The 27,469-nt window shown below is 37.3% G+C and overlaps 1 protein-coding gene across 6 annotated transcripts in view; it reads right to left on the minus strand.

The window, feature by feature from the left end:
• Nucleotides 1-27,469, minus strand: part of BEND5 (BEN domain containing 5) — a 979,469-nt gene that overhangs the window by 563,898 nt on the left and 388,102 nt on the right. For all 6 annotated transcript variants that reach the window (XM_030032521.2, XM_030032519.2, XM_030032517.1 and 3 more), the window contains exon 5: nucleotides 18,713-18,929. In XM_030032521.2, coding sequence (XP_029888381.1) covers nucleotides 18,713-18,929 — 217 coding nt within the window. The remainder of the gene's footprint in view (nucleotides 1-18,712; nucleotides 18,930-27,469) is intronic.

Below are 27,469 nucleotides of genomic sequence, written 5' to 3' on the forward strand. Positions count from 1 at the left end.
CAGAAAAGGATTTTTAAAAAAATAATGTTCTTTTATTAGATATTGAAATTTGAAGTAATTCTGTTGGTTTGTTTTTTTTTTAACCTAACACTAAAAAAGCACAAAAGCTTTATTTACAAATACACAATCAGTAAGTGACTGCAAAAATAACGGTGCCTGCCAAGCGCACTGGTGACTCTAAAGAAATACATAGGTAGTTTGGCTTACTCAGCAGTGCTCAGAAAAAACTCTAGGAATCAGAGTAGAATATGCATTTTTAATAAATAAAAAAAGAAAATAAAAAATGAATTCAACACAGAAACAAGGCCCTAAAGTTTTCTCCAGCTCTGAAATACAAGCATGTTGTCTTAGCCTAGGTCCTTTTTCACTCACATCGACTGTACAACAATGAAACACAACAAGCTTCAACTGAGCTCTCTGAATTTATATAGGTAAAAATGATAATACCGTATACATCATCTCTTATTGCAAGGAATTAGCTGCCAGGACAACGATTGCTGGATACCTCCAGTGTGGCACCTTACACCAAAAGGGACGTGCAGATTGTTGCCAATCTATACAATAATTTACTCTTATTTCTGCCACAAATGTACCATCTCAAGTATAAACATTATTGTATACTGAATGAAAATATTATTTGCCATAGCTCATCGTCCATCCCATTCCAAATTTTATGCCACGCAATTAACAAAACTAGTCTATATTTATCTCCAGAGCCTACGTGCAGTATGTTGGACTTACGAAAGGAAATAGGCAAAGCTGTAAAGCATGTTCCTGCTTTTGCTGATTCTCAGCATAAATGTTTCCTCCTCTCTTATCAGTTGCCTGAACACCAGCATGCTACAATCAACTTCCTACTAGTTAGTTAAGATTCTTGCTTGCTTGCCTTTCTTCTCTAAATATGGCACTCTCGTGGGGCTATTGATCAGTGACTAAAAAAAAGCCTGGATGAAACCCCTTTTTCTTTCCTTTCTTTTTTGTTATTGATATTTTTTTAAAAGGTCCTTTCATCTCCTCTACTAGGAAAGCATTACTTGATGGAAATAGAAGAATAACGAATCTAAAGCTGTTCAACACCAAACTACCTAGAAATGGAAAACATCCCCCTAGAATTCAGCCTCCTGTATTTCAGTGAGGCAGCACACACACGCTCCAATTACTTTCTCAGTTACAACATTGGTAACTCAAGGAAATTCTGTTCCAGTCAATAGCCCTTCCACAGATTATACGCCACTGGGAATAAGGACAGAATTTGACCCACTTCTTTTTGGTCATAAAAAGCCATAGATGATACATAGCACATCAAAATATTATATGTATTTTTATAGTTTAAGATTTGTAGCCTCACACTGCTCCTGAAGTCTCTACTTCCAAGCAGTTTATGCTATTATCAGGAGGGATTAATTTCAGCAGAACTTTTGAAAACCATTTCCTACTTCTCTGGTCATCCCTCCGAACACAGGAGTACCAGTGCTAGCTGAAAACAGAGCAATGTATATTTAGCCTGCAGTGTTATATAACCTGTCTGTTAACAAATGCAAGACACAAAGTAAAGTCATGTAACCCAATTGAAACAGTTCGTACTGGAGGTTGATTTCCCTTGGGAACTGAAACATCAAGTAAGAAACTGAACCAGTTAAATATAACCTTTTTAAAGGGCAAAAGAATTCAAAGGTAATCAAGGATTTTTTTTTCCTCAGAAGGGCATTTATAATTATATTCCACTTTTATTTATAACAACCCTTTTAATGTTGGTACTACAAAAGAACTCCACAGAAAACCAGCTTTGCTTTATATAACAGGATTCAATCTACACGTGGTTTTTATATGCAAAACATCTTCTACACAAGCTACACACTGACAAAGGCGCATTTCCCTGAAGAAACAAGGAATATATTTTCAAAGTGGTTCATGAGGGTTTAGCCATGTGCCTTTCACTAATATTGTGGGAGACTCAGGAAGAAATCCTTAACTTTTGCTTTGAGAAAGTAATGGCAAATGACTACATACGATCCCACTGTGAGCTCAGAATCTAGTGTTTAATTTCCTTTATTATCCTAGAATACACTTAATATTTTGCTTTAATCCACTAACTCCTGAGGAGACAGAAACAGACCAGTTCCTAAAATGATCTTTTCAGCTTCCTTTCCACTGGTTAAGCAAGTAGGAATTCAGAAGTAGAAATGATGTGCATGAGCTAAAAACTCATGAACTCAGAACTGCATTTCAAAATTCAGCACCAGAGTGACCAGGTGGTTTGTGATTAATCATTTAACATCCCAAGTTGTCTGTTCATGTTGTGTGAGGACAGAACATGTTGTGTTAGGAAAACAACAGTGGGAATTTCAGAGTGGGCTCTAGAGGTGCACAAAGGCAATGAGAAGGAAATCTAGAGCAAGGGCGAAGGATAGACTTGGGTGGGCCAAGTTCTCTCACAAAAGGTCCGCTGGATGCAGTAGAAATTCGCCATAGAGAAACCTGGCTCTGCGTATGCTTCTGTCTTCTACAGATCTAGCAGATACTCACACAATAACATACTGTAGTCTGTTGCCCTTGAACAATAAAAAAATTCTAACGGACAGAGTCTTGACACAGCCAGAGATGCTCTCAAATTACGCTGTACAGATTAAAAACCAAGCAGGATTTTCCCAGGATGATATTAATTATCGATCTATCCCATTACTCATGTTGCCCAAATACTAGTAAATATTACTATACAAAAACATCTGTACAAAACTACCCCACTGAATTTATTCCATGAAGAAAAAAAGTTAATTTAATCTCAGAATTGAATGAGAGATGTTCTGTTTGAACAGCATCAAGCATGCAGAATCCCGCTGTGGATTCCAATGTATATACCTGCTCAAAATCTCAGCAGAGAAACTCTGCATACATGCAAGTGCCAGAGAGAGGTGACAGGGCCAGCTATTTCTTACCCACAACAGGCAATCTGTTGATACACTAAGAAACCAGTATTAGGAGATGCTTTAGTCAAAATGCTGTAGGATATTAATCACAGCTTTGGGGTTTCTGACAGGATGTTTTGATAAAATAAATCTATTTTAAGTGACTGTAATGAAATACTAACTCATTTTTGAAGGGCTTTTAAGATGTTTTTAAGAAGTTTCAGATCAAAGACTCAGTTAATGTAACCTCCATGCATTAAATATTTAGTACTTATTCAGTCACTTGAGCACTCAGGCATCTTGACATTGTAAAAGTGGGAGAGGGAAATTGAGTTTAAGTCAGTTTTGCACAGTGGGATTTTTCAGTTTTTATGTTAAAATCCCAGGCATGTAATTTTAATACAAAGGGGTCTATTCTTTTACAACAGTATATGCACCACCCATTAAAAGAATTCTTTATGCACCTGCTTAGATGGGAGAATAAATCCTCTATAGACTTGTTTCAGTAGAAACTGTTGTGCTGGGATTAACATCATGATTGAACATTATTCTGTCTCTGAGCTCTCTAATGGATGAAACCAAATGCGCACGCTTCTGTTTCCAGAACAACTAGACACTGGCAAGGACCGCAGAATTTTAACAATGGCAGCTAGGTTTAAGCAAGGTTTTTTAGATATTTGGATTATGTGACTATAAGACATTTCCACTTTCTAGCATCCCTGAATACCAACAGTTGCTCTTTACTTTTTCATTTCTTCCAAGGGACATGCTTGGAGGTCTTCAATACAGATCAGGATGAGGGAAATAATCCTATTTTGGGACTTATTAAAATAGATGTCTTAAATTAATAAACTGTAAATTATTAGGGGCTGGTTATCCATTCTGGAAATGCAACACTATATATAAATTCTACAAGTTCTCAAGCATCATCTTTCTTGTGAAAACGTTCACTGAGTGTAGTAGGAACTTGCAGATGACTTCACGCAGAATGATGACACTCCTGAGTGCATTTCTTGGCTCACTGGCAGAGGATTATAGATATTAAAATATTAAAAATTGCCTTTGAAACTATTTCCATGAACTATAATTGACCCATTAGTATCTAGTCTCAGAATCAAGATAAGTATTGTGTATTTCAATCCTGTTTAACACAAACATGGTCACATTCAAGTTCTTTAATATGCACGGTTGCTGTAAGGCTCTCATCTTTCACAGTCATTCATAATCTATAAAGAAAAGGAATAACCTTAGCTCCAACATTACCAATATATGGGAGAAAGAAAACCGAACAGTTCTGCGTATCTTTCATTCATCACAGACATTTTCCCAAAACTTACAGTGGGATTGAAGATGATTGGACCCTAATTTGAAGTTCAAAAAGCTAAAACTGACCTCTGAAGTAATGGTAGCAATACATATTCCCAAATCTGGTAAGCATTATCATTACGTGACCCTATTTGTCATAAGTGTCTTCTGAATGTTAAGCAAGCACAAAGGCTGTATGTCATCGTGGGCTCATCCGTGACACTGAAAGACAAACAGCTACTGAAAATGTCTACATGTATCTTACGGTAACTGGATGACCTCATCTATTTTTCTCAAAGACTTATGTCCAGTTTTTCCCTGCTTTTACTCCTGGCCATGGCTCTGGAGCTCCTGTTTTCTCTGCCATATTAAATTATATGAACCCGAGGTGCAGGAAGGTGCACAGTGACTTTACAGGAAATAGGCATTTCTTTTTACATAACATTTTTTATGCATGGTTACCTCTGTATGCACGCAACGTGAAAAACTCCTAAATAGTAAATTACACAAATGAATGCTTACTCTGCTGAAGAAGAAACTGTCAGAAGCATTCTATCCAAAGAAATCCAGAACAGAAGACAATCCTCACCACATAATGCATGTAAAATACTCCAGTAGGTGCCCCACTGGTTTACCCACCAGATAGTCAGAATGTATCTACAAGGTACTACTGAAGCAGTTCATATCTCTCTTTCTTTTCTTTGTTTTTTGTTTTTGTTTTTTTTTAACATTGTTAAGAGTAAAGACCTGTGTTGAAATCATGTGAAGAGCTAACAAATCAAGGTGATACCTGAAGAATTTGGTTCTGTGAAAGCAGATGTCTAAAGCCTTTCTGGAATCTTAGAAGTGAATGATATTCTCAAAACTAGCAGGAAGATTAGGAAAAGACACAGAAAATATAATAATTTGGTTAATTCTGAAACAACTTTGAGAAAACTTTTTGGATGTAATCTAGGAGAACCTTTGTCGTAATGAAACACCGCACAGGAGAGGTCAGACATCAGATCTCCTTGCACCGCTGCCCCTGTAACAGACATTATACTTAGAAGGAAGGCAACTTTGATGGAGAGAGAGTAATGAGACTGTGACCAATGCTTCAGTGTAGGTGTCATGAGAAATGAAAGAAACAATGGAGGCAGTTTTGATAATAGTTAAAAAACTTTAAAAGCCTTTGACAAATTTTATAGAAACTGAATTCCATATTTGAAATACTCAGTTTGACTGCGGCACTTTCAGATGCTCTATAGATTTAAAGAAAAAGAAAAAAAATAAAAAAGGAGAGAAGAAGAGAGATTTTCCAAAATTAGCAACAGCAAATAGTTCAAATAGTATTGATTGGAAGACAGGAAATGTGAAAATTATCACATAATATATTTTTCCTTATAGTCATTCGAGTAGATTCCAGTTTATCGTTAGATAGCATGTTTAAACTTGCAATGCATATGACCTTCTGAAATCAGGATACATCCGCATGTAATGCTTTAAGACGCAAAGGAAGAAGATTGGCATGAAACAATTTTCTTCTCTGTTAGGAATGAGAGAAAAAAAAATACAATGCACATCTGAAAAGAAGAAATCTTGGCTATATGTTATCTATTAACGGGAGAATTGTTTGAGGCCTTTGGCATTCAGGATCACTCGAGTAAACAACATGCAATCAGCTTACCCGACTGTGATGCGGTGAAGGTGTCTCCCAGAGATATTTAACTCGGACTATCCCTGGAACAAAAGCTGTAAAATTTCATATTCGTGCTGGCTGCAAACAGGGGTGCAGATGGGTATCCCAAGCACACAGGATATAGTATGAAGCTGTTGTAAGGAATTCTATCAATGAACACTGTTGAAATGCATCTGCCAGCACTGTTAGTTAAGTGTGGTCAGGGAGATCTGATGACATGTGATCGGTTCCAGAGGTTTACTATCATAACACATTGCTTTTATGCACTAGACTGTGATCATTGCCTTATAATCATTATGAAGTATTTTTGAATCAAAGAAAGAAAATGTTCAAAGTCTAACCACCTTTGTTATTTCTAGTAAATTTCTATGTAATAGCAATTCCCAGAAAAGCCCAGTGTTCTGAACTGTCTGTGCACGTGGGCTCCCTACCCTGTTAAAGGTACATCTCTCATTGATGTTTCCCAATAGCTTACACAGTGTGTGCTGCTGTCAGAGTACAGGCTATCCTACATCCTAGCACATGAAGCAGATTTCAAATTACATTCAGCAACTTCTGAAACAAATCAAAGAAGGTATCTTTTGTGAGCTAGTAGTTTGTGGATGTTAATCACCACCAGTCCATGATCTTTGTAAACCTCTTGTGATTCAGCATTACTGCAGGTAAAGTTAATCGTTTGTGACAGTATGAAAGAAAAGAGAGCTTATCTGCATTTTTTAAAATATATATACATACAAAATGGTCACTTCCCTACGTTATTTAAGAAAAGGGATGACGGAGCAACTACTCTGTGGTCACCATATACAGGAGAGAACTTACTTCCTTTCAGAGTAAGTTTCCAGATGGAGCATGTTAGGAAACTTGTGCCATTATTTGGAAATACATGAAACTAGGGTGGAAATAATTTCCAGAATCCAGTTTGTTCCCCAGGTGTTAAAAAAAATGAACACAGGTGCACTCCTTATTAGGTAAGGAAAGATACATGAGCTCAGGAAAGGATTTTGACATGCAATCCTCATTCACTTCTACCAAAAGTGTGCTTGGCTGATACTGGAGATTTTGGAGATGGTTTGTAGGTATACAGGAACCATCAGTTTACTTTCCTTGGTACTTACATAGTGGTTCATATTGACATTGGCAGTAGATAACAAGGGAGGTGGTTGTCATCCAGGAGCTTTGCAATCCATTCATTTTCCTTTTTTCCAATTTAACTTTCTAATGAGTGAGTGGCTTACTTATTTCATAATATACACACATAAATTCATTGTAGTTCTGAAGGAAGTCTAGCTCTCTAAAAGAAGAGTTTGTATTTATCTGTATTTCTCTGGGAAGATGAAAAATGTGAGATTTCAGAGATCACAGCTATTCTGCTTCATTATTGTCATAGCAACAAATGATCTTGAAGCACTGTATGCAACATCTATAGCCATTTGTAGTATAGCTCTAGCTACTAACTTGTTTTTGTTAATGGCCGGCATAAACTAGTCTCTGTACTCTTTGCAATTTAATTGATGAGCTGCATAACAAATGGTAATAGTTAATAAAATTATATTTTGCCATCTGTGTCCAGTAATGAGAAAATCTGAATTATAGGAATGAAAAAGAATGAAGTTTTCTGCCAAACAGATCAATGCATCCCACCTCTTTGTCAGCATTAAATTAGATGTTATCTGTTACTGCATATTTCTCTCATTGGTTGCCACGGCTAATGAGAATTTCAGCCAAGATAGACATATAGGAATTCTGTTTGACCATGAGGAATATAATATCTTTTTATCTTTCCACGAGTCTGTGTAGTATGTCTCTACAATGTTATTTGGTCTGAGTGCATCCAAGTCTCATTTATGGGAGGACAATTTTGTTCAGCTCTGCAGTGTTATTTGCTGTTACAAAATCTTATCTATTTCTATAAAAGAAATCTAGAGGATATGTGCAGTTTTATTCCTAAAGCTCTGAAGGATTTCAAAATCAGCTGGAGCTGAAGGCAAATCTGGCGCTGCCACACTATCTTGTAAGGATGATTACAACAGCAGAAAAGTACACCTTTGAAACACATTCTTTTTTCCTGATTTCACATTCTGAACAGTTTGCTCTCTTGAGAGTGAGAATATATACTACCTGGATTCTTCATAAAGACGCCACCACAATTAAAAAAAAAAAAAAAAAAAAAACCACCACCAAAACCCTTTTATAAGTTCTCTGGGACCCTACAATATTATTAATTCCTATAAGAAGAGATGGTCCTCACACAGAAGATACCACAGTACTTTATGTTGATAACTTGATTGCCTATAAAGCATGCTAAGGATCTAGACAATTTGGTTGTGCTTTAGAGAGCAAGACAGACTACAGGCAATATGGAGACTATGCATTTCCACTCACTATAGACAAAGAAGATGCAGTGCTTGTGAGCACCCTTTTGGGAGTAGTAACGCTATTCTTGTTCTACCCATTACCTTTCAGGTTTTGAAATATTCATCGTTTGGATTAATATGTATGTCCAGGTGTAAGACAAATCTTGATGGGCCTTGCTGTATTGCCAAAATATCTCCTATTTTTCCAACACAGTACCATCAACATCTGTTTTAGTCTTCATCTGTTAATCTATAAAGTGCCCTTAATCAGTCATCTCTGACATTCCTATAAATTTTCCATCAGACATAACACCTTACTGGCCATTTTTCATTCTCAGGAGGCAACTAAGAAAAACAGACTTGAGGTCTTGAATCACATGAACTGTGCAAAATAGCAGACTCCATTTCTAATTATTTTCTTGAACACAGTGGACCATACTTTGAAAAGCTCAACAGTTGCAAATAGGGCCTCGTTTCCAAAACATTAAACTTCTTTTTGGTGTGTAACTGTCAAAAGTCGGGCTTCAGTTTTGTGTATCAGGACTTCTGAAAGAAGGAATTTGTATTTTCAGTTTATCAAAACTGTATGGGAAAATGTTGTGCGAGTGCCTGGAAAAGACAACTCGAATGCACTGTCCATGGTCCCGACAGCGATACACGACTCGATTCTGAAGTGAAACTCTGTATAAACTAACTCTGTTTAGTATGGCTAACCTCAGAAAATGAATGCCAAAGTCTTTACCACAGACTGCTTCTAAACGATGCATTTTTCTGCAACAGTGTCCTTCCCTATAAAATGACACTACAGTCAGAAGAATGGTATGAACTTTAGCTCAGTGACATTTATGCAATATTTTGGAGGCTGTCAGAGCAAGAGTTCTAAAAAAAATCTGGGTTTTCTTTAATGATAGGCATAAGACTTTCTCTCATTACATGCTGCAGAACTGTGCGGCATTCATAAATATGGGGAAGACTAGTTAATATTTTAATTCTAAGCAACTTAGATTTTAAAAAAACAATTAAAAAACCCCAAAACCCTTTAACAATGTGCAGCTGTTATTAATGAACTAAGAAGCTGATTAAAAATATCATGACGGATATTAATGCATTATTATAATCCACCTTAATGCAGAAAATCTAAATGGAAAAGAAATACATGTATTATAAAATCCTGAAGTCTTTAGATTTTGAGAAAGTAACAGTACTCTTAAAATTTAACTAATTAAGACTAAGTGCAAAATTGGATGCAATTAATGGGAAATTCAAAATAAATGAGAGAAAACTGATTTCTGAAACTGATTTATCTTCCATGCACACTTATGAAAATTCCTGAAATGGATGGTAATCTCTCCTTTGTCTTCCTCCATGTTACGCATTTATTAGAACATCAGATAAGGTAGTTCAGAAAAACAAACACCTTCTGTAGAAAGGTATGTCCACAATTCTGGGGAATTCTGAGTGAAAACTTTTGCTGTGGGCTTAGGGCTGATTTTTTTTTTTCATTGAAAATGTCATGTAACTGAGACCTTTTCAATCTGTGTTCATTTTCTCAGATTGTTCTCTGCTGCCACAGTATGGTGCTCAGCTGCTGTTTGAAAACATGAAAAAGAGGATCTTTATCAGAGAATGCAGTTCTTTTCATGTACCAGTATGATTGGTTGCCATGTAAGATCTCTTTTAAAGAGTATTAAAAAGTCTTTAAGCTGTATCTTGTATTTCCTAAGAAGTGAAAAAACAGTTTTCAATTAAGTACCTACTGCTTTACATTAAAAAGCTCCTGTCTCCTCATGTTATTTATATGTTATTTTGTCTTCAAAACAAAGGTAAATATTGCTTTCAGTATTTGCGTGTAATAGCAGCACTTCACCAGGAGCTAGCATTTTCTAGAAATACACTCTTTCTTTTTTTCAGTACTATTATGATCTTCTAAAATTAAATACGTTTGAATGTAATATGATGTCTCAAGGATGGCACTAGCCTCCCTTACACGTAAGTTTGATGCCCTTCTTCATTGCACTATTCTGTGATTCAAAAATACTTTCCTAACAGTGCAGAAAAGTAAGGGCCATTAAAACCACACTGCAATCAAGAACGGATCACAGGCTACATTCAATATCTCCCAGCTATGCTTCCTATAAATCTATTACACTGTTGTGAGCCTTAGCTCTTCTCTTCAAGTACTTATATTCAAATACTTGGAGTCAACAGTAAGGATGCACTTAGCCAGCTTAGGCCACCTGAACTACACTTGGTCTACATCATCTTATAACCTGCATCAAAATCTCTTCTTATTTCTTTATTTTCTCATTCTTATGTGATATAAAGATATATCCCAGATTCCCTTCTGACATACAAGCTGAAGTCTTTTTAGAGCCAGCTTTCAGCTTTCAAGGCTTAAGGACAACAGAGATGAGGTCTTACTGAACACGCACATGGCAAGGACAAAGAACTCCAGGATTAGCATGGATCTCTTATGCAGAAGGCCTTAAGTGCACACCTCACTCATACACTACACAAAGGACTGCTGAGCAATGGCAGGATTCGCTTTACACACAGACATTCAAGCATATTTATAGAGAACTGCAAAAAGGGTTGCAGAATACATTACCTGAACCAGCTTCCCCAACTAGATGTGGACAAGTGATGATGTATCCAAAAATGAGGTGACAGACAAATAAATGCTTCCTTAAATCAAATTTGAGACTTCTTTTCCTTTGCTGAGTTATTTCGGTATTATCTGTTAGGTAGATGCGATTACAAGAGGGAAGATGAATCTGAAGGGAGGGTGGAGGAAGGTATGTAGAAACCTCAAACCCTGACTGACTGCGACAAAAATTTTTTATTTTTATTTTTTAATGTTTTACGTGTTACATTATATTTAAAGTGGGAGTAAATGGCTTGCAGTCTTACACGCAAGTCTTAGAAATCTTGTTCAGTGGGAATTTTGTAATACTGGAAAGTTATTTGAAACCATATCTACCTCATTATGAATTTGTTTTATTCTTACACCACGGAGCGAATGAAGTCACTGACCAAATCCATTGGCTACCAATAACTGGCAAGTAAATTCTTTCCATATCCTACAGCCAGATTTCTAATTTAGCTCTCAGCTTCGGTGGTGTCAGTATATCGGAGGTAAAGGTGAAATGTTAGGCAAGCAAGTCCGTGGGAGCTTATTAAAACAAACATGTAAAAGGAACTGAAATGTAAGTCAACCAAGAGCCAGATCCATTTACATTCATATAAGTCTGAAAACATCATTACTCCTCTTTACTTTGTAAGTAGGTTTGGCTGGAAACACTGAGAATCTGGGCTTAAAGTCTACGAATTTTTTTTTTTTCCCCTGTAGTTATGTTGTTATAGTGGTAGTACAAGATAACGGCAAAGCATCAGGGCACCAGGCCTTGATCTCGCAAAGTGTTGATTGTTCTGACCTTAGAGCTTAAAGGCATTTTTACACACATTTAACTTGACGCCATGAACTGTGCCAGTGACTTCAACAGGACTATTTAACATGCTTAAGTTTAAATCTATGCTTAAGTGTTTTGCTGGATCAGAGCCACAATGCTCAGTTTACACAAATTATGTGAACAAGATTTTGCCTAAGGTATTTAGAGATTTTAGTACATTATATTTACATTATATAGCTAGTATAAAGCTAAATCAATAAATAGTTCTTTCTTTGGTTAAATTAAAAGGCATAAATCCAAATCCTTTGGAATTAGCAGACTTCAAAATTGTTAGATAAGCCTTCAATCCCAAGGTCTCAGCCCTACAGGTAATGTGGGCCAGGCTAACCATCTTCTGGGTCTACAGTCAAAGAATACAAATTAAAATACAACTCCAGCCCCACAGATGCATTACACAGTCACCACTCAGGAGATCTAAATAGAAACCAACTCAAACATAGTCAAAATCCCAGCAGAATCAATGCAGTAAAGTGCTACAGGGCAAATGTAGCTAATAGCTCCACATAGCACGATTTCCCCTACATGCAAGTACATTCAGCATTACTATCAACATGGTAATTATTGCTTAATGCTGTGCTACAAAAGAGGGAAAACAAATTTCTGTAAATAGAAGTGAAAGAAGAATTACTGTATTCTAGGGTTTTCACACGTTTCTAAGGGCCATACATATCTTCAAAATATCTGAATGTCCTTCAGGGCAACTAGGTAAATTTTAAAACCATAAAAAGCTTTACATTCATGTATATACAGGACCTCAAGACTTGCTTTTTTGATGGAAAAATATTAATTGGTTGTACTATGTTATTTCCCAAGCACCAACCAAAAAAGGACTTCTAGTCAGCAAGGCACCAAACACGGAAAGTAAAATAGGTGCTCCCTGTCCCCAAAAGCTTAGGGTGCAGGAGCTAAAGGCAGCTGCCCAGATCTAGGGGTTGAACTGACTGTATGGACAAAACCAGTTTGTCTCCTATTGGGATTATAGCTACCATACCGAGCTGTGTGGCACCCAACCAAGCAGTAGAAAGTGCTGAGGAAAGGAATGAGTAAAATCTGCCCTCTACCTGAAATTTACCATTGCCATGAAACAAGCATTCAGACCCTGAAATGCCTTCCTGCACTTGGGCGTTTGTTCACGTATGTCAGGACAACTGACTAGATCATTAACGTTTCCCCTCCAGGTTGAAGCCTGGGCACACCACATATTCCGCCAGCTTCTCTGGAAGTGCACGCGTACATAGTAGGGGATGGAGCAAACAGGGAGCACAAATGACATAAGGACAGGGAAGACAGGTCGTAGACCAGGACATGAAGTTACATGAAATGGCACCGAGATAGGGATATTGAGTGTACAGAGGAGAACGTGACTACCTCGGGCAGTCCTGGTATTTAAAAGATCTAACAGCTGTTTTGGATTTTCCGTTCACAACTCAAAGAGAAAAGGGGAACGAACGGGAAAGAACAAAGCAGAATAATTGACATAAGAGCAGCAAACAAATGCCACAACTTCTTTCTTGTCATTAGCTTAAGGAAGTATAAACTAGATGGAAAGAAAAGGGAAGGTTAGATATGAGGCAAAGAAAGGGCAAGCCAGATGAAGGACAAATGTGGAGTAAAGATGAGATGAAGAGCCTGACATGGAAACAGGAAAAGCCACGAAGCAAAAGGCCAACCTGCACAGCTATAGAAAGTCCAGTGAAAACTTCAGAAAGGTCACTAACTTCCCAAAGGTTTCCCCATGTGGCTATAGGATGAAAGGATGCACCTTGGGAGCTATGCATGAAAACAGTTTGTATAGAGTAACACCACCACATGTAATTCATTTACTGTCATTCCTTTCAGGAGGTTTTCTTCTCATAAAGTGGATCGTAACATTTTTTCTGCAGGTGATTTCTTAACTGATTCTTTATGCTCAAAGCTTCTTTTTTGTGAAGTTCCAAGCATTTTTTTTTCCTAAGAGTTTTTAAACGGACAAGGGTAGTTATAAAATGCGAGCTGCAAAATTGACTTAAGATTTGAACTCTTCTTCCCAATTTAAGATTTTTTACTCATAGTTAGATAAAGAACAATTCATGCAAATCCTTCTAGAAATTATTTTACTATATGAAACAGTGCTCTTTCTGCAATTTAAGAAATAACCAGCTTATAAATTTAGTAACCTTGCACAATATTAACTGTAAATGATGGTTTTATTGAGTTTGTTTTTTCTAAAACTATATATTGCTGCCAACTTAAACCGAAGTATTTCTTGTTTCTACCATGAACAGTTGTATATATCCTACAGACAGATGGCAACTTTCAACAGTTACATAGTTTCACTTATCTTTCCCTGTCTATGATTCCCACAAGCCAGTTTATCTCCCAGAACTTCCTTTAAATTCTAAGGAAGAAATGTTCCTTAAAACTGATGGTATAGAATAGTTCCCTGTTATTTTGCATGTTATCTATATAATTTCCCTGGTAGCACACTGTGCTATTATATACTATAAGTCATATTTTATTTCAGAAAGAACTGTTGGTTATTTTTAGATTCAACTGTTATTTTTAGGTCCAACTCTACTTCTGCTGATACCCAACCCAGCTAAGAAAATAGCTGTAGGAACATTTAAAATCTCCCATGCAGTTTTGGGGTGACATCCATATTATGAATGTTATGGGAACAGCAGTACTATACGAGTAAATATACATCACTGAAAAAAGAGAATGTGCCCTGAACATATATGTAGGTGCACTTTTACATTCTAGAGAAATAAGAAGTTGGGTTTACTTTTTTTAAGCCCTATTTCTGTGGCCCTTTTCAGATCAAGTAAATTGCCACAAATTGCATTTAGATGACATTTCAACCTAGTTGCAGTCAGATCCATTGGAAAGTACAGTATCTGATACCAACATGATTTCAAAGGCATGATACATCACACCGAAGCCTTTAACTTGTATTTTTTTCGAAGATGAAGAGTATACTTTTCTTTTACAGAACTGTTATTACATAACCTAACACCGAACGCAGAAATGAGATATTTAACCTTAGAAAAATTGTCTATTTTCTTTGCTTCATGCTTTAAAACAGTCATAACTGAGCAGTTAAAAATGGACCAGTAGATATCAGTAGAACTGATCAACTATTTTTACTGGGGCACCCAGTCATTTAGACAGTAAATAAGGGATATTTGATCAATGAACCAGCAATGTGACATCTGGTGTGCAGTTTCACATTCTGCTTCACTCATTCTGATCTCTCTGATACCAGCATAAATCAGGAGTAACTTACGTAAATTAAAAGCACACATGAAAGTGGTGTGGAGTCAGAAGGAAGCACCTTGTGTTCCAATCTGTTTCACTCAGTATCTCATGTCTGACTTAAGAGATTGGCTCACTTACAGAGCTCTACATTAGACATATTGCCTTCTTGTTTTAAAATATGTATGTTTAATATTTAATTTAACAGAATTCCATATTCCAGTCTCTGTGTACCGTGGAAGTCCCTTTGAGGCTTGTGGTTTGTATGTGCAGTTGCAATTCTCCTCAAGTGTAATTTGGAAGCACCATTGCCTAATGGCGTGAAAGGAAGTATCTGTCTCCAATTAATCTTGGTACTCTTTCGAGTGAGTAACGAAAATACTGCCAAGCCAGTGGCGATTTGTAAAGTGGGCTTTAAGAGTTGAGCCGATTTGTAAAGTGGGCTTTAAGAGTTGAGCCAGACTCACCAAAACTCATTTAAGTTATTATTTGTAATAGTGGAATACCAGTAAGAGGTACAGGTGTCACCAATTGTCCACACACTTCAAGTATGCACAGCTAATTTAGACTACCACCTTCAAATGAAGACACACTCAAAAATTTCGCCAACTCTGAAATATTGGTTATAATGCTATACATAACTGTTACTGCAAGAGACCGTATGTCATAAAATAGGTACTGTAAATGTAAATTGAGCCTGTGTTTATATTTTCACAGAAATATAAATTTCTTTTTTCATTATATTATGCTGCACAATAGTGTATAATATATGCCGAGACAACAGATACATCAATAATATACAAAAAAGTAATTGCACTATATTAAAACATGCTCACGGAGTGTGAACTTATGATCTGTTGGGACAACCCGTAGAAAGTCTGAAGCTACCTAAGGCCAAAAATGGCAGAATGAAAATGGCAGTTTAAGTGACACCTGGGTGACCATCATAGCTAGCTTGCAGGAGAGACTATTTTCAAGACCATTTGGCACATCTAGACTTTGGGATAGCTCCCTGAAGTAGACAATAAAAACATTAAAAGGTCAGAAATAGAAAAGCTAAGTTACCCATTCACACTGGCAATGGGAATCTTTGCCATTTGGCTCTGAACCACTTTGCCATTCTGCATCCTAATGACAATTACATGTCCCATACTGATATTTCACTTTCAATTTTCATAGAATTAGTGAAAGTATTTAAGGAGTTAATGGAGGCATAGTACTTTCTTTAGAGAAAATATGAAATTAGATTAGAAATTAGATTGCCTTGAAAACATTACATGCAGCAAAATGTGCACTCAGAAAGCCTTCAGGAGTAATCATCTAAGCATGGTTTCTTGTGACTTGCATTTTACTGTTCCACGACAAAGAAAAATAAAAAAAACCCCAAAGATCTGCGGCGAGATTCTGTTGTCTCCAAGAGGCACAGTTCAAAATTTCATAATCCAGGAGAAACGAAATTGTTTCAAACCATTCTCCATCCTCACAATCACAAACTGCTGCAGGGAGCTGTAAAATTCCCCTGGAACGAGCCAGAGCGTATCGGTGGCTACATGGCAGCTCAGCAGATATGCCGCAGCCTTCTCCTAACATGTTACCCTGCTTCAGCCCCGTGCCCAGCATGAGGACTTCAGAGTTTGTCCTCAGACTGCATCTTTAAGTTACCTTTCACCATGTGCTACCAGGGGTATCGTCTCCTTGCCAGGAATAGAGCTTTTAAGGGCCTCTTTATGCCAATCTGATTCCTCTTATCTTACATAAGAGGCCAGAGCAGGGACAGAGCTCGCTTTCTTAGCTCTAAATCTATCCTATATGGCACGCAATTCTCTAAAGTACAGCCAGCTTCTGCTTTGATGAAGCACTGTGCAGTGAAGACTGAAGGATCCTGTTTTTCACCATTTAAAGATGTATGATAGCAACAAAGCTCTATGTTAAAATATTTAACTCGCAGAGAACTTATGGAAATTGTCTATTCAAGCTCAGTAAAGACATTAAATTACCAAGCTGTTCTAGGACAGTTGTGTGTGGAGAAAAGCCAGAAATGCTCTGAGATTGTAATGTTACTTACAAAGATTACAGCATGAGCCTGATTCAGAAGCTTTTTATACAGATCAGCATGGTGAGCTGCAAAATGTTACCATCTCAATTTCTGCAAAACATACTGTGTGTGTACATATAGATATAAAATCAGGACTTATACACAGCACATTTCCTGCCACATTTTGAATGGCATCTGTTTGTTTAGTTTGCTGAAATATGAAAAATAATATTTAGCAACTACTGGTAACACAATGTTAACAAGATTTAAGAGTATAGCTCTGTCTGTCAAAATGCAGATAAAAGACAAATCCTTCTATCTCAGTGTTTTAATCAGGCAGATCAGGGTTTTGATGAATATGCAAATGTGACTGTTTATACACTATTTTCAGAGTGAAAGGAAACAAATTCAGTTTCATTATAGAATTAATGACAGCTCTGTCCTCTAAGATTAATAATTAAAACCCTACATGCATTAAGATGATAGTGCTCTTTCCTCCCACCCTCTGAAGATTTTACTTTTCTATTTTTTTTAATAACCTTTTCCCTTATAATTGTTTGTCCCCCTAATTGGAATTAATAATTAATGCTAGTTCGGGGATATGTAATAGTCATCCTTAGAACAAGAACTGTACTTAACTGACAAAAGGGTTAAAAAACACTTTCTTTTGTTAATTCTGTTTTCACACTTCTCCATAAGTTAATTTTTTCCTCCAAGTTTTATGCCACCATAGGGATCTCAATGGCCTGCTCTAAGGCTGGCAGTCTTTTATTTATTCCAGTGCAGGCTATACATATAATTTCATTCTGATTTTCACAATATATGCTGGGATTCTTTGCAAAGTCCCAGCTGCTGGGATCAGCAGCCTTCATAGGAATCTCAGCTTTCTTTTTCCAACACACCCACTGCAAGTTTAGACCAAATCAAATCTCAGAGAAAAGATTAAGAATGTGGGACAAGTGCACTATAAAGTCTGAGAATGCAAAAGTGAAAAAAAAAAAACCAAAAACAAAAACAAAAACCCCCACACTAAACAAGATTTCAGCTATTATTTTTTAATCTGATGATTTCTGAGTTGATATGGGAGTGGCTGAGTCATGCTTTCGAAATCCTCAGGACAGGCAAAAATTTCAGAGAAGCATTATAGCAAAGTGAGCAGAAGTTCAGCCTTACCATTAACCCTCCTTCCTGCACCAGAAGACCGATCACATTTCATTTTCATGCGGCCACTAGGATCTATACTGAGACCACTGAACCCCTTTTAATTTCAAATCACCAAAGCAGGTATTTTTATGGGTAAATAAAATAGGTAGTTTCTGTCTGTTTTGCATTACTTTACCAAGAAGAGCTATATTCTATTTCCAAAGACATGTATTTCCTTCTGAACAGAAAAGCTCTTCCAGAAGAAATGGACAGACTACTCTAAAAATTGCATTTCTTCAATAAAGCTATTTCAGTTTCATCTTTTAATGTCTTTAGAGGTGAATTGATCCTACATGGGAATTTAGCATTGTCTTGTATATTGCAAAGGAAATATTTTATGTGAAATTAAATTAGCATTTGTCTATATTTCACCACGCAGGTACAGTACCTCATGTGTCATTGATAGCAGTAAAACAAATATGTGCATGTGTGTACTTTAGCAGGGATGATGAATTATACTCTATAAGCATTTAAGGGTAGACATTCATAATGAAGCCTGCTAGATGGCAAGCATACCTATTACTTACCACGCTGAGTCCTAGCAATTCTCTGCAAAAGTAGTCCATGTTCCTCCTTTGTAGGTTGTCAAGATAGTGCTGAAGGCGAGTATAGGTGTAGGGGTAGCAGTAAGCAAATTGATAAGTGTCATCCTCTCGGTCGAAGCAAAAAGCAAATGACATGACATAGTTCTTCCTGTGGTCTGGGCAGCGATAGTAATATACGTTTTTAGAGGGTATTCTTTGCCTAAAAAACAAAACCAACATATATATACATTGACATATATATACATTGACATCAGAAATCTGGACAAAAGGGCTATGGTGAGATTCAAATTTCTAGAGCAAATGAAGCGTAACAGCTTGAGCAGCTCAGGAGCTGGCGAGCAGATCCCGGAGCCGGCGTTTCGGAGCACTCCTGCAGCCAGCCTCCATGCCAGGGGCCCATGGGTGGCACAGCTACCGTGCTGGTGCGCCAGTCACCGCAGGGACCGGACGCTCTCTCCAGGTGCCCAAGCTGGCAGAGTCACCATCGCCGGGGAGAGCATCACGCAACTGGAGAAACCAACTCCGGTGAAGCGAGGAGGACGCGCAGGCAGTTGCGCTGTCCTCTGCTTCGCTATCAAGCTGGTGCGATCGCATACCGCTACACAGGCTGCAGCCAAACCTCTGGCTGGAGTGTGGCTACATCCTTTGATATAGGTCTAATTCACCAGCACAGAGATGTGGCATAATTAACGAAGGAATGTCAGTACAAGGCAACGTTGACAGAACTGTTACTGAAATTCAGGACGTCTTTATATTTTTATTATCCTTAATAGTCAGGGGATATATCGACACCTAGCCGATGAATGGAGGAAAAGATAAATTCCTCAGGTGAAAAAAAACCAAACCCAAAAACACAAACAAAAAACTTCAGGTATAGAAAATGACCTGGTCCTAAATTGGAAAGCAAAGGAGAAAAGGGTATTTGGTCCTGTTCCAAATTGGATTGCTGCCCTCCTCGAGAGTTCTGGCTTATCTGACAAGATAAAAATGAATATACATGATGGTAAATAATTATAATAGAGACATTTATGTCATTGTTATCAAGCTGGTATCTGTTTGAGGAATAACAAATGTCTGCCTGCCATCTTTCACCCAACTTCAATTATTCTGTTATTTCTCAATAGAAATGAGTAATATTTCAGTGGTGGGTCAAAAACTTGTTCTATGGACTCGAGATGTTCAATATTTCTGTTTGTACTCCTTCTTCATTTTGTAGAAGGATTTTCTAGCTTTATTTAGACAGGAGATTCTCTAGTCGTGCCATGCACTTGTAATTTGATGTAACTAACTTGCCAGTCATGTTTGGCAACAAAACACTATGGTCCTGCAGACTCTAACTGATTCAATTACACGACATTATAAACAGGTCTCATCTAATGATTGGAGCAGATCTCAGCTAAACTAGGATCATGGTGAGGGAAAAACACAATAAGATTTACAGACATAGCAGCAGTAATGTGCCTCTTTGTAATAGTTCCGAGAAGCTGGTCTACTGCAGAGCATCAGTTTCGGCCTTTCATTGCTAATATGAGACAGAGGACAAAACCCTCTCATTATGCAGAAGTACGTCTTTGCCAATTAGCAGCAATTAAGAAGTCTGATCAGCAAGACTTAGGTTCTACAAAGAGAAACAGAAAGGAATTGAGATGTTCTTGAAAAAGTACAATAAAGAGCCAGTAATGCAGTTAATTAGACTTGAAATATGAATTTATTTGCCCCTTTTATTGCCCTGGTTCTTGAATTCAAGGCTTCAAGAATTTACTTCAGCATTTTTGGTTAAATAAGACACTTGCTTATCACTAAGATTTGAAAATGATTTTTAAGCCACAAATATGAAGGACAGAAAAACAATTCTTTTAATTTTTATTTTTTTAAAGTATCAGTAGGGGGAAAATGCCACCAGCAGTCTGCACGCAGTACCCTAACCTAATAGGTTTCTCCAGTATCTTAACATATTTCTATCATTCGCCCTTACTCTGGAGTGCTATAGGACATCCCTCATTTGATCTCAAATCAAGCAGATGATATGGCAGTGGGTAAATGTATTCTAGCTCCCAGTCCTCAAACCGTAATGCAAGTTTAAACAGTATGTTGCTGAGTTGTTGAACTTTATTTGTTTCCAAATTAGCATGGGAGAAATAATAGAGGACAAGCCTCACTCTATGCTATAAAAATTTCATGTAAAATGAGACCAATAGGAGGAAATTCAGGATTTTAGAAAGGCTAATGCTAATTGAAATTCATCTGCTGAGAGTTAATGTTTAAATGACACATAGTTCTCCTTGGTTCAATAACTTTCTACTTTTAAGCAAGTTGAAGACAACTTTGTTAATGTATTAAAGGCACTTTTGATATTTCATTCCCTTTCCCCTTCATTATAGAAGCTAAGCATCTGTTTTATTATCCACTTTGACACATCACTTTATGGCTGCATTTGGCTATTATGGCTAATCTTGATGTCTAGGACATCTGGTATTGACATTTCACTATCTGGTGTCTGCCACAACAGCAGAAACCATCCTCAGTTCCTAGGTTTAAATTCACCCTCTCAGGGCAGAAAGTGCCCAAACTCTTAATTCAAACCATATCTTCCAAAAATAATTATAATAGTACTCCTGTCACTGCTAATCTATTTTTATCTCTCCTAGCACTTTGTCACTGCTAATCTATTTGTGAGTCATATAGAGAAAGAGAGTTAGTGTTTAGATACCAACAACACATCTTTACACACAGGAGTCTAATCAGATTGAGATCTTATCGGGGAATTAAAGAAAAAAAGAAAAAAGGGAAAGAAAAAGAAAGAAAAGAGACACAGTGCTAGATATCACCAACTGAGTTTTTGATAACGAAAAGACATTGCTCAGTTCTTGAATTAACCTTTGTGTCCTAGACGCACTATTGTTTACTCTTTCCCTTTTTTGTTCTATGCCTTCTGGAAAAGGACACCCACACACTGTGGCAGCAGCTGCTCCTATTAATTTAAAGCTATTACAAAAATTAAAATTAAACCCAATTACTTTGGCTGGTTTATAGCCGGGGAACGGCTTAGTCTGATTGTTCCCTCTGGTTATGGACAAAAACAATATTCCTACCTACAGGCAGCTGCCAGTGGAATACTAATGCATCTAGGGCCTGGCAGGGACAGATTCAGAATGCAGAGTCTAACTGCATTTCTTACTAGAGAAAAATATCTTATCATGGATCTGCAGAAATGCACCAACTTCTTACACTGTAAGTCACAATGAAGCTGATTTGCAGTTAGAGGTAGGAAAACAAAATGATGGTAGAAAGCTTAATGCTCAGATTTGTCATTTTGCATTTCCAGGCAGCTCACACTAAGAAATGCACCCTGCTAATTGATACACAACTGCCTGGATTTCGGTGCTTCTGAATGGTTATTTAAAGGAGAACCACCCCAATTCTAAAGTACAGCCACAGAGAATAACATGCAAGCGACTGATTTCCAGTCTGATTTTAGAAATGTATTTGCAGAAATGAAGCTCGATATTTTACGTCATTTTGAAACAAATTCAGACTGCCTAGTCTTAAAGATAAATGCAAAATTCTTTCTGTCAAAGGAAGAAGGAAGTACAGAAGCAAAGATCTTCTCTCTGTTTTGACTCTCATAGTTCAGTGCCAGTCAAAGGCTTGAGCCAGTGGATTTGAGCGTCTTCTCCTCCAATCTGACAAGGTAGCACACCCAACCCAGCAGGTTTGTTACTCCAAGTATGAATGTATGTGTGCTTGTCTGCTCCTGTATGTTTGCTACGTTGCAGTCTGGAGTCAGGACATTTACTCTGTTTCGGTAGCATTCAATAAGATCAAATTTATAAGTTTACCAAAAAAAAAAAAAAAAAAAATTAGAGTCCTCATTCAGTCTCAAAAACCTGATAATTTCAGAGGTCCCAGGATATTACTCTCTGCTACTACAACAGGCAGTGAGGGATATAACTGAGCTTTGAGAATTTTATCCTAACTATACTTCTATTTGGAACATAATTTTTATTTCAACTCTAATAATTTTGATCTTAAAGGCAAACTTTATTATCTGTTCTGTTTGTTTTTTTTTTTCCTCTGCTACCTTATTTCCCTTTGAAAATTGGGACTTAATCAAGACTTTGGGGAACAAACACTGGGGGGTGGTGGGGGTGCTGCTGTGTGGCATCTGTTCTTCAAGTTTTAAACACATAAGGGTGCTAATCAAATCCTTTTGTGGTACCAAAACACAAATAATTAGAAAATAACAATCTTTGGAGCGATTTTCCCCCCCCTGTTGCATGACCAAAGCAGGGAGCTCTTGCCCAGCCAAATTCCCAATGACTTTAATGAGCAGCCTAAACAGTCTTTGGACTGCTTTTAATATGGCACTCGTGAAGTAATTATTCAGTTCCTTGCCTCTACAGGACTGGGTTAGACATATCACAGTCAGTAGACTTCAAAGTAAAATGATGATCTTTGGAGGAAAAACAAAAAGCTGCAGGTGCTGTAAAAGATCAATGGCCAAAAGAAAAATTAAGTGATCTGACTGACTTGTAGAGAAATGCTCAAGTGAATCTGATTGCAATGTAGTGTTAGCTGTGGTGACACACTGTGGTGATCGTTTTCAATTGCCATCAATTTGCAGATGTGGGGATACAACTTAACAATTTTACAAATTTCCGAGCTTGCGTATATAATTCAAAGGGGTGGGCCTGAGTCACAATCTCAGAGGAAATTAAGGCTAAATTTTAAAGACATTTCAAGCTCAAAACCCAATTCCAATTCAACTTTAGAAAACAACCTTCCGGTATTTATTGATGCTACCCAAAATACTAGATCTAGCTACTTCTTCTGAGTGTTCAAATTTTATTCTTAGAGCTGGATATCCCTATTTATTAACTGCAAGAACTCCAACCAACTCTGGAGAAAATATAAGGATGTTAATCATGCACCGCAAACTCCTCTTCTGGGAGGCAGCCCTTTCAAATTGAAGGCCTTACTGACTTGTTTCTCTGTTAGTCTAAGCCATTATTTTTCTTCTTCCTTATTCTTGTTGACAAGTGGAGCTGACCATCTTCAAAATTCCTAGCTTACTTGTGACAAAATGAGTTTGTAGGGTTTTTTCTTACACATAATTTTATATTTGATTCACAGAGCATGGAGTGACAGTGAATATGTCAGATGGTGTTAAATATTTTTTACGGATAACTGAATGGGTTTTGGCACAGCTAACTCAGTTTCAGACACTGCAAAATAAGTCCTGCTTTTATTCTTGCTAATATGTATTAGAACGTTCTCCAAATATTTTTATCATTTTTAGCAGTCTACTAGGCACCTCATGGTTTTCCACCTCTACCAATACCTGGTTTCTTCTTCTTAACTATAAAAATCAAAATACTGTGTAATTTAATGGCTTTCAAAAAAATCAAGAAATCTACACATTAAGTGTACAGCTTTCAAGGGTTAATGTTAATTGAAATAATTAAGGAATCTCTATAAAGACTACTAGGGAATTCAAATAACAGTGAACTGTACAAAGATTGCTTGTAAACTGTCTGCATTCTTTACAACTTCAAGGGGAAAACACTGAGTTTTTAGTATTTTTTTCTCTAAAACCTAATTAGATAATTAAGCAATGAGAAGGCACATTTAATTTTTTCGGAGCGTTTCTGCATTTTAAGTGTTTGTAATAAACATGGTAAAACTTCATCAGTACTGGGTACCTGCATCAGTGCTAGGCTAACCTGGCATACTTCTTTTTTTTTTCTGAGACCTGCACATCAGACAAATCAGTCCCATCAGCTGATACTAAAATAGCAAAAATATCCTGAAAGTACATTACTATTGTTTTAGAACTTGAAAGCCAAAACCTAGAAACCAATTTGCATGAGCAAATGTTATGAGAATAATTCCCCACGTTTCATATGTGCTTGGATACATTCAGGGGGAACTTGCTAAGAAAGGTTTTTAACAAAACTGAATCTTCAACATAGTGAAGTGTTCTGACAAGGAAAATTTAGTTGCGAGGAGAAACAATAAATAGAAAATAGCAGTAGGAAATGTCCTTTGTCCTGTGTTTGCAGAATGCCTTACAGAAATGTGGTCCTTGCCCACAGGCCAATCTTCTAGGTCCTACGATAATACCAATAATAAAAACATAATAACACCATGGCACCTAAAACCAGAGGCAACCAGTGGAAGTCATCATTCCTAAAAGTGACAAGAAATGCTGAGGAAAGGGTGGGCCGTGTGGGAAGCACAGTGAAGCACTATTGAATGGTCCCTACTAGCAGATCATGATTATGAGGTAGAAAGAAATACTAAAAACCTGTTCCTGGGTTCTGCTGGCAAAAATGAAATCAGCATCCTTCGATTCACCAGAATAAGCATAATGTTATGAAGGAGAGGGCTGCTAAGTTATGAGATGGCAAGAAATAATTTTAAAAATGACGGAATTACTTTTTAAGCAGCTTCATATCAGACAGGGCAACACCGCATCCCCCAAATGAAGAGAAGCGTTGTTTCAGGCTGTCCAAACCTCAGTACGGTTTTGTGGGAGGAGGTTCCCTTCAATATCGTCCATCACTCATTCCTCTATCTCCCCTAAATGTAAAACACGTTCACGAAGGTCCACATTTGGCACAGTGCCCTCTTTTGACAAAACACTTTAATATGTCTTAGGGGAGCTGTCAGCTGGTAGCGAAATCCAAAATCTTTTGCCAGCAGCAGGTACAAGTGGGGTGTCCTGTGGACAAGAAGCTGATTTCTCCTTTCTTTGTCCTGCCTACCATTATAACCAAAGCTATACTCTTTCCTCCATCTTTTGTTTATTCTGTCCAGTTGCTAAAGCTTATACTGCAGTGACTTTCCTCTGAAGCAGCAGTTCCAATACTGCAATTATTCTACAGAAACTCTCTTTTAAACTGCAGGGATAATGAATGGTGCCGATTTTTTCTGCTGTCAAAATATGATTTGCCTACTGACCACACGTGTTCCAGCCATGTATTGCTTCAATAGCAATATCTCTATGCAGTGCTTGGAAAGGAAAGAAGAGAGGAAGGAAAGCTGACTTTCCGCAAAAATATTACAACAAGAAAAGAAAACAGTAAAGTTAGCCATACGTGCATTATGATCCTCTGAAGACATCATGAATGCAAGAGAAGGATGCAGGAGCCAGCATTTCTGTCCTGAAATGCTGCTACGGGGGAAAAAAACAAGCACAGGGTCAAAAAAAAAATTTTTTTTTTTAAATACTTAAATTGGCAAATGAGAAATTGCGATAAGCAGCACTGGGTAAGGTAAGGAAAGAGAGGAAACAGCATCTCAGAATGCTGCACCACTGCAGTTCCAAAGTTTGAAACATGCAGAAAGGAAACACAAGGGTTTTTAGGAGCGATTGAGAAAGATTAGCCACAAATACTGCTAAAGAAGTGGAGAGATTTAAAAGAATTAAGTCAGCACGAATAATGTTGTACTAGAAAAAGGTGAGGACAAGAAACGCTCCACCTCAGCATATAAATCTGAAAACCATATAGCAATGCTTGTCCTAGCTTTGACCTATACCAGACTCTTTAGCCATAAAAGAACAAGTCTACTGACAACTTCAGAAGACAGTTTGAATATACTGACATCAGGGAGAAAATAAGCATATACAAAACAGAAGAAAAGATATCACTGCCCGGATCAGAAAGAAAGATGGGTTAGGAGACTGAAAGAAGGAAACAAGACTGGCACACCAAAAGCATACCAGCTTCAAATTGGCCAGAAACAAGGTAATAGAATGACTTAGAATAAATGACCTTTTAGGCCTTTCCCTTATCTACTACCTGTGAAAAAAAAAAAACATGCTTGAGAGAATTGTATACTGGACAGATTTTAGAAAATGTTGCTTAGTGAAAAATAGTTTATTCCTATTCAGAATCTCTTTAAAATATGTTTATTTCAATCAGATTTTTCTCCAACAGCCAGATCAAAGGAATTCCAAAGAATTTCATTAAACAATTTACCCGTTAACATAGTATTTTAATGTCTTCACGTCCAAATTCAGCATTTTACTCCATTATTCTTTCCTGTCTCCACTATAATCTGACATACAATCCCTCCAGTTTATGTTGACTGGAAAACACATACTTACAGGATCATACAGGCTATAAAACTGAGTCCTTGCAATGTTTAGAGCACGTGTTGGCCTGGGAATGAGGGACCAACCTCAATCCCAAAGTCAAGTCCCTGAACTGCACTACCAGTAGACCACTGGGTCAGCTCTAATAGCCTCTTAGCCTCAATTACCTAATTAGCCTTTTCTGCACTCTCCTCTTCTCCCTTTCCCATCTGTTCATCTATTCCCACCACTCCCTGTTCTTCTGCAAGAATAATTTTTAAAATCTATGTTAACTTCATTTAGGTTAGTCTCAGGTGACTTCTCCTCTATGCAAGAATAATTTATCAGTCTCATAAGAGCCCCAACTTGAGGAAGTATTTCAGTAACATCTGAATTCTGAAATCCATGTTTAAAATGTAGATGATTTCACAGTCTAAATACAAAGTTGAGATTGTTCATTTATGTCATTTTGATGTGAATTTTAACTACCAGAGGAAGGAGAATGGATATGAAATAGATTTTTACCAGTTGTAGCTTGGTTGATACTGAGCTGTCCTTGGCGAGATCTGAAACCCCCTGGAAGCCTTAGCCTTCCCAACTTATATTATTCCTGATAAAGATCAGAGCATCTCTGAGAGTAGATGATGTATGAGCAGGAT

Source organism: Aquila chrysaetos, chromosome 12 (genome assembly GCF_900496995.4).
Source record: "Aquila chrysaetos chrysaetos chromosome 12, bAquChr1.4, whole genome shotgun sequence".
Classification (NCBI taxonomy): domain Eukaryota; kingdom Metazoa; phylum Chordata; class Aves; order Accipitriformes; family Accipitridae; genus Aquila; species Aquila chrysaetos.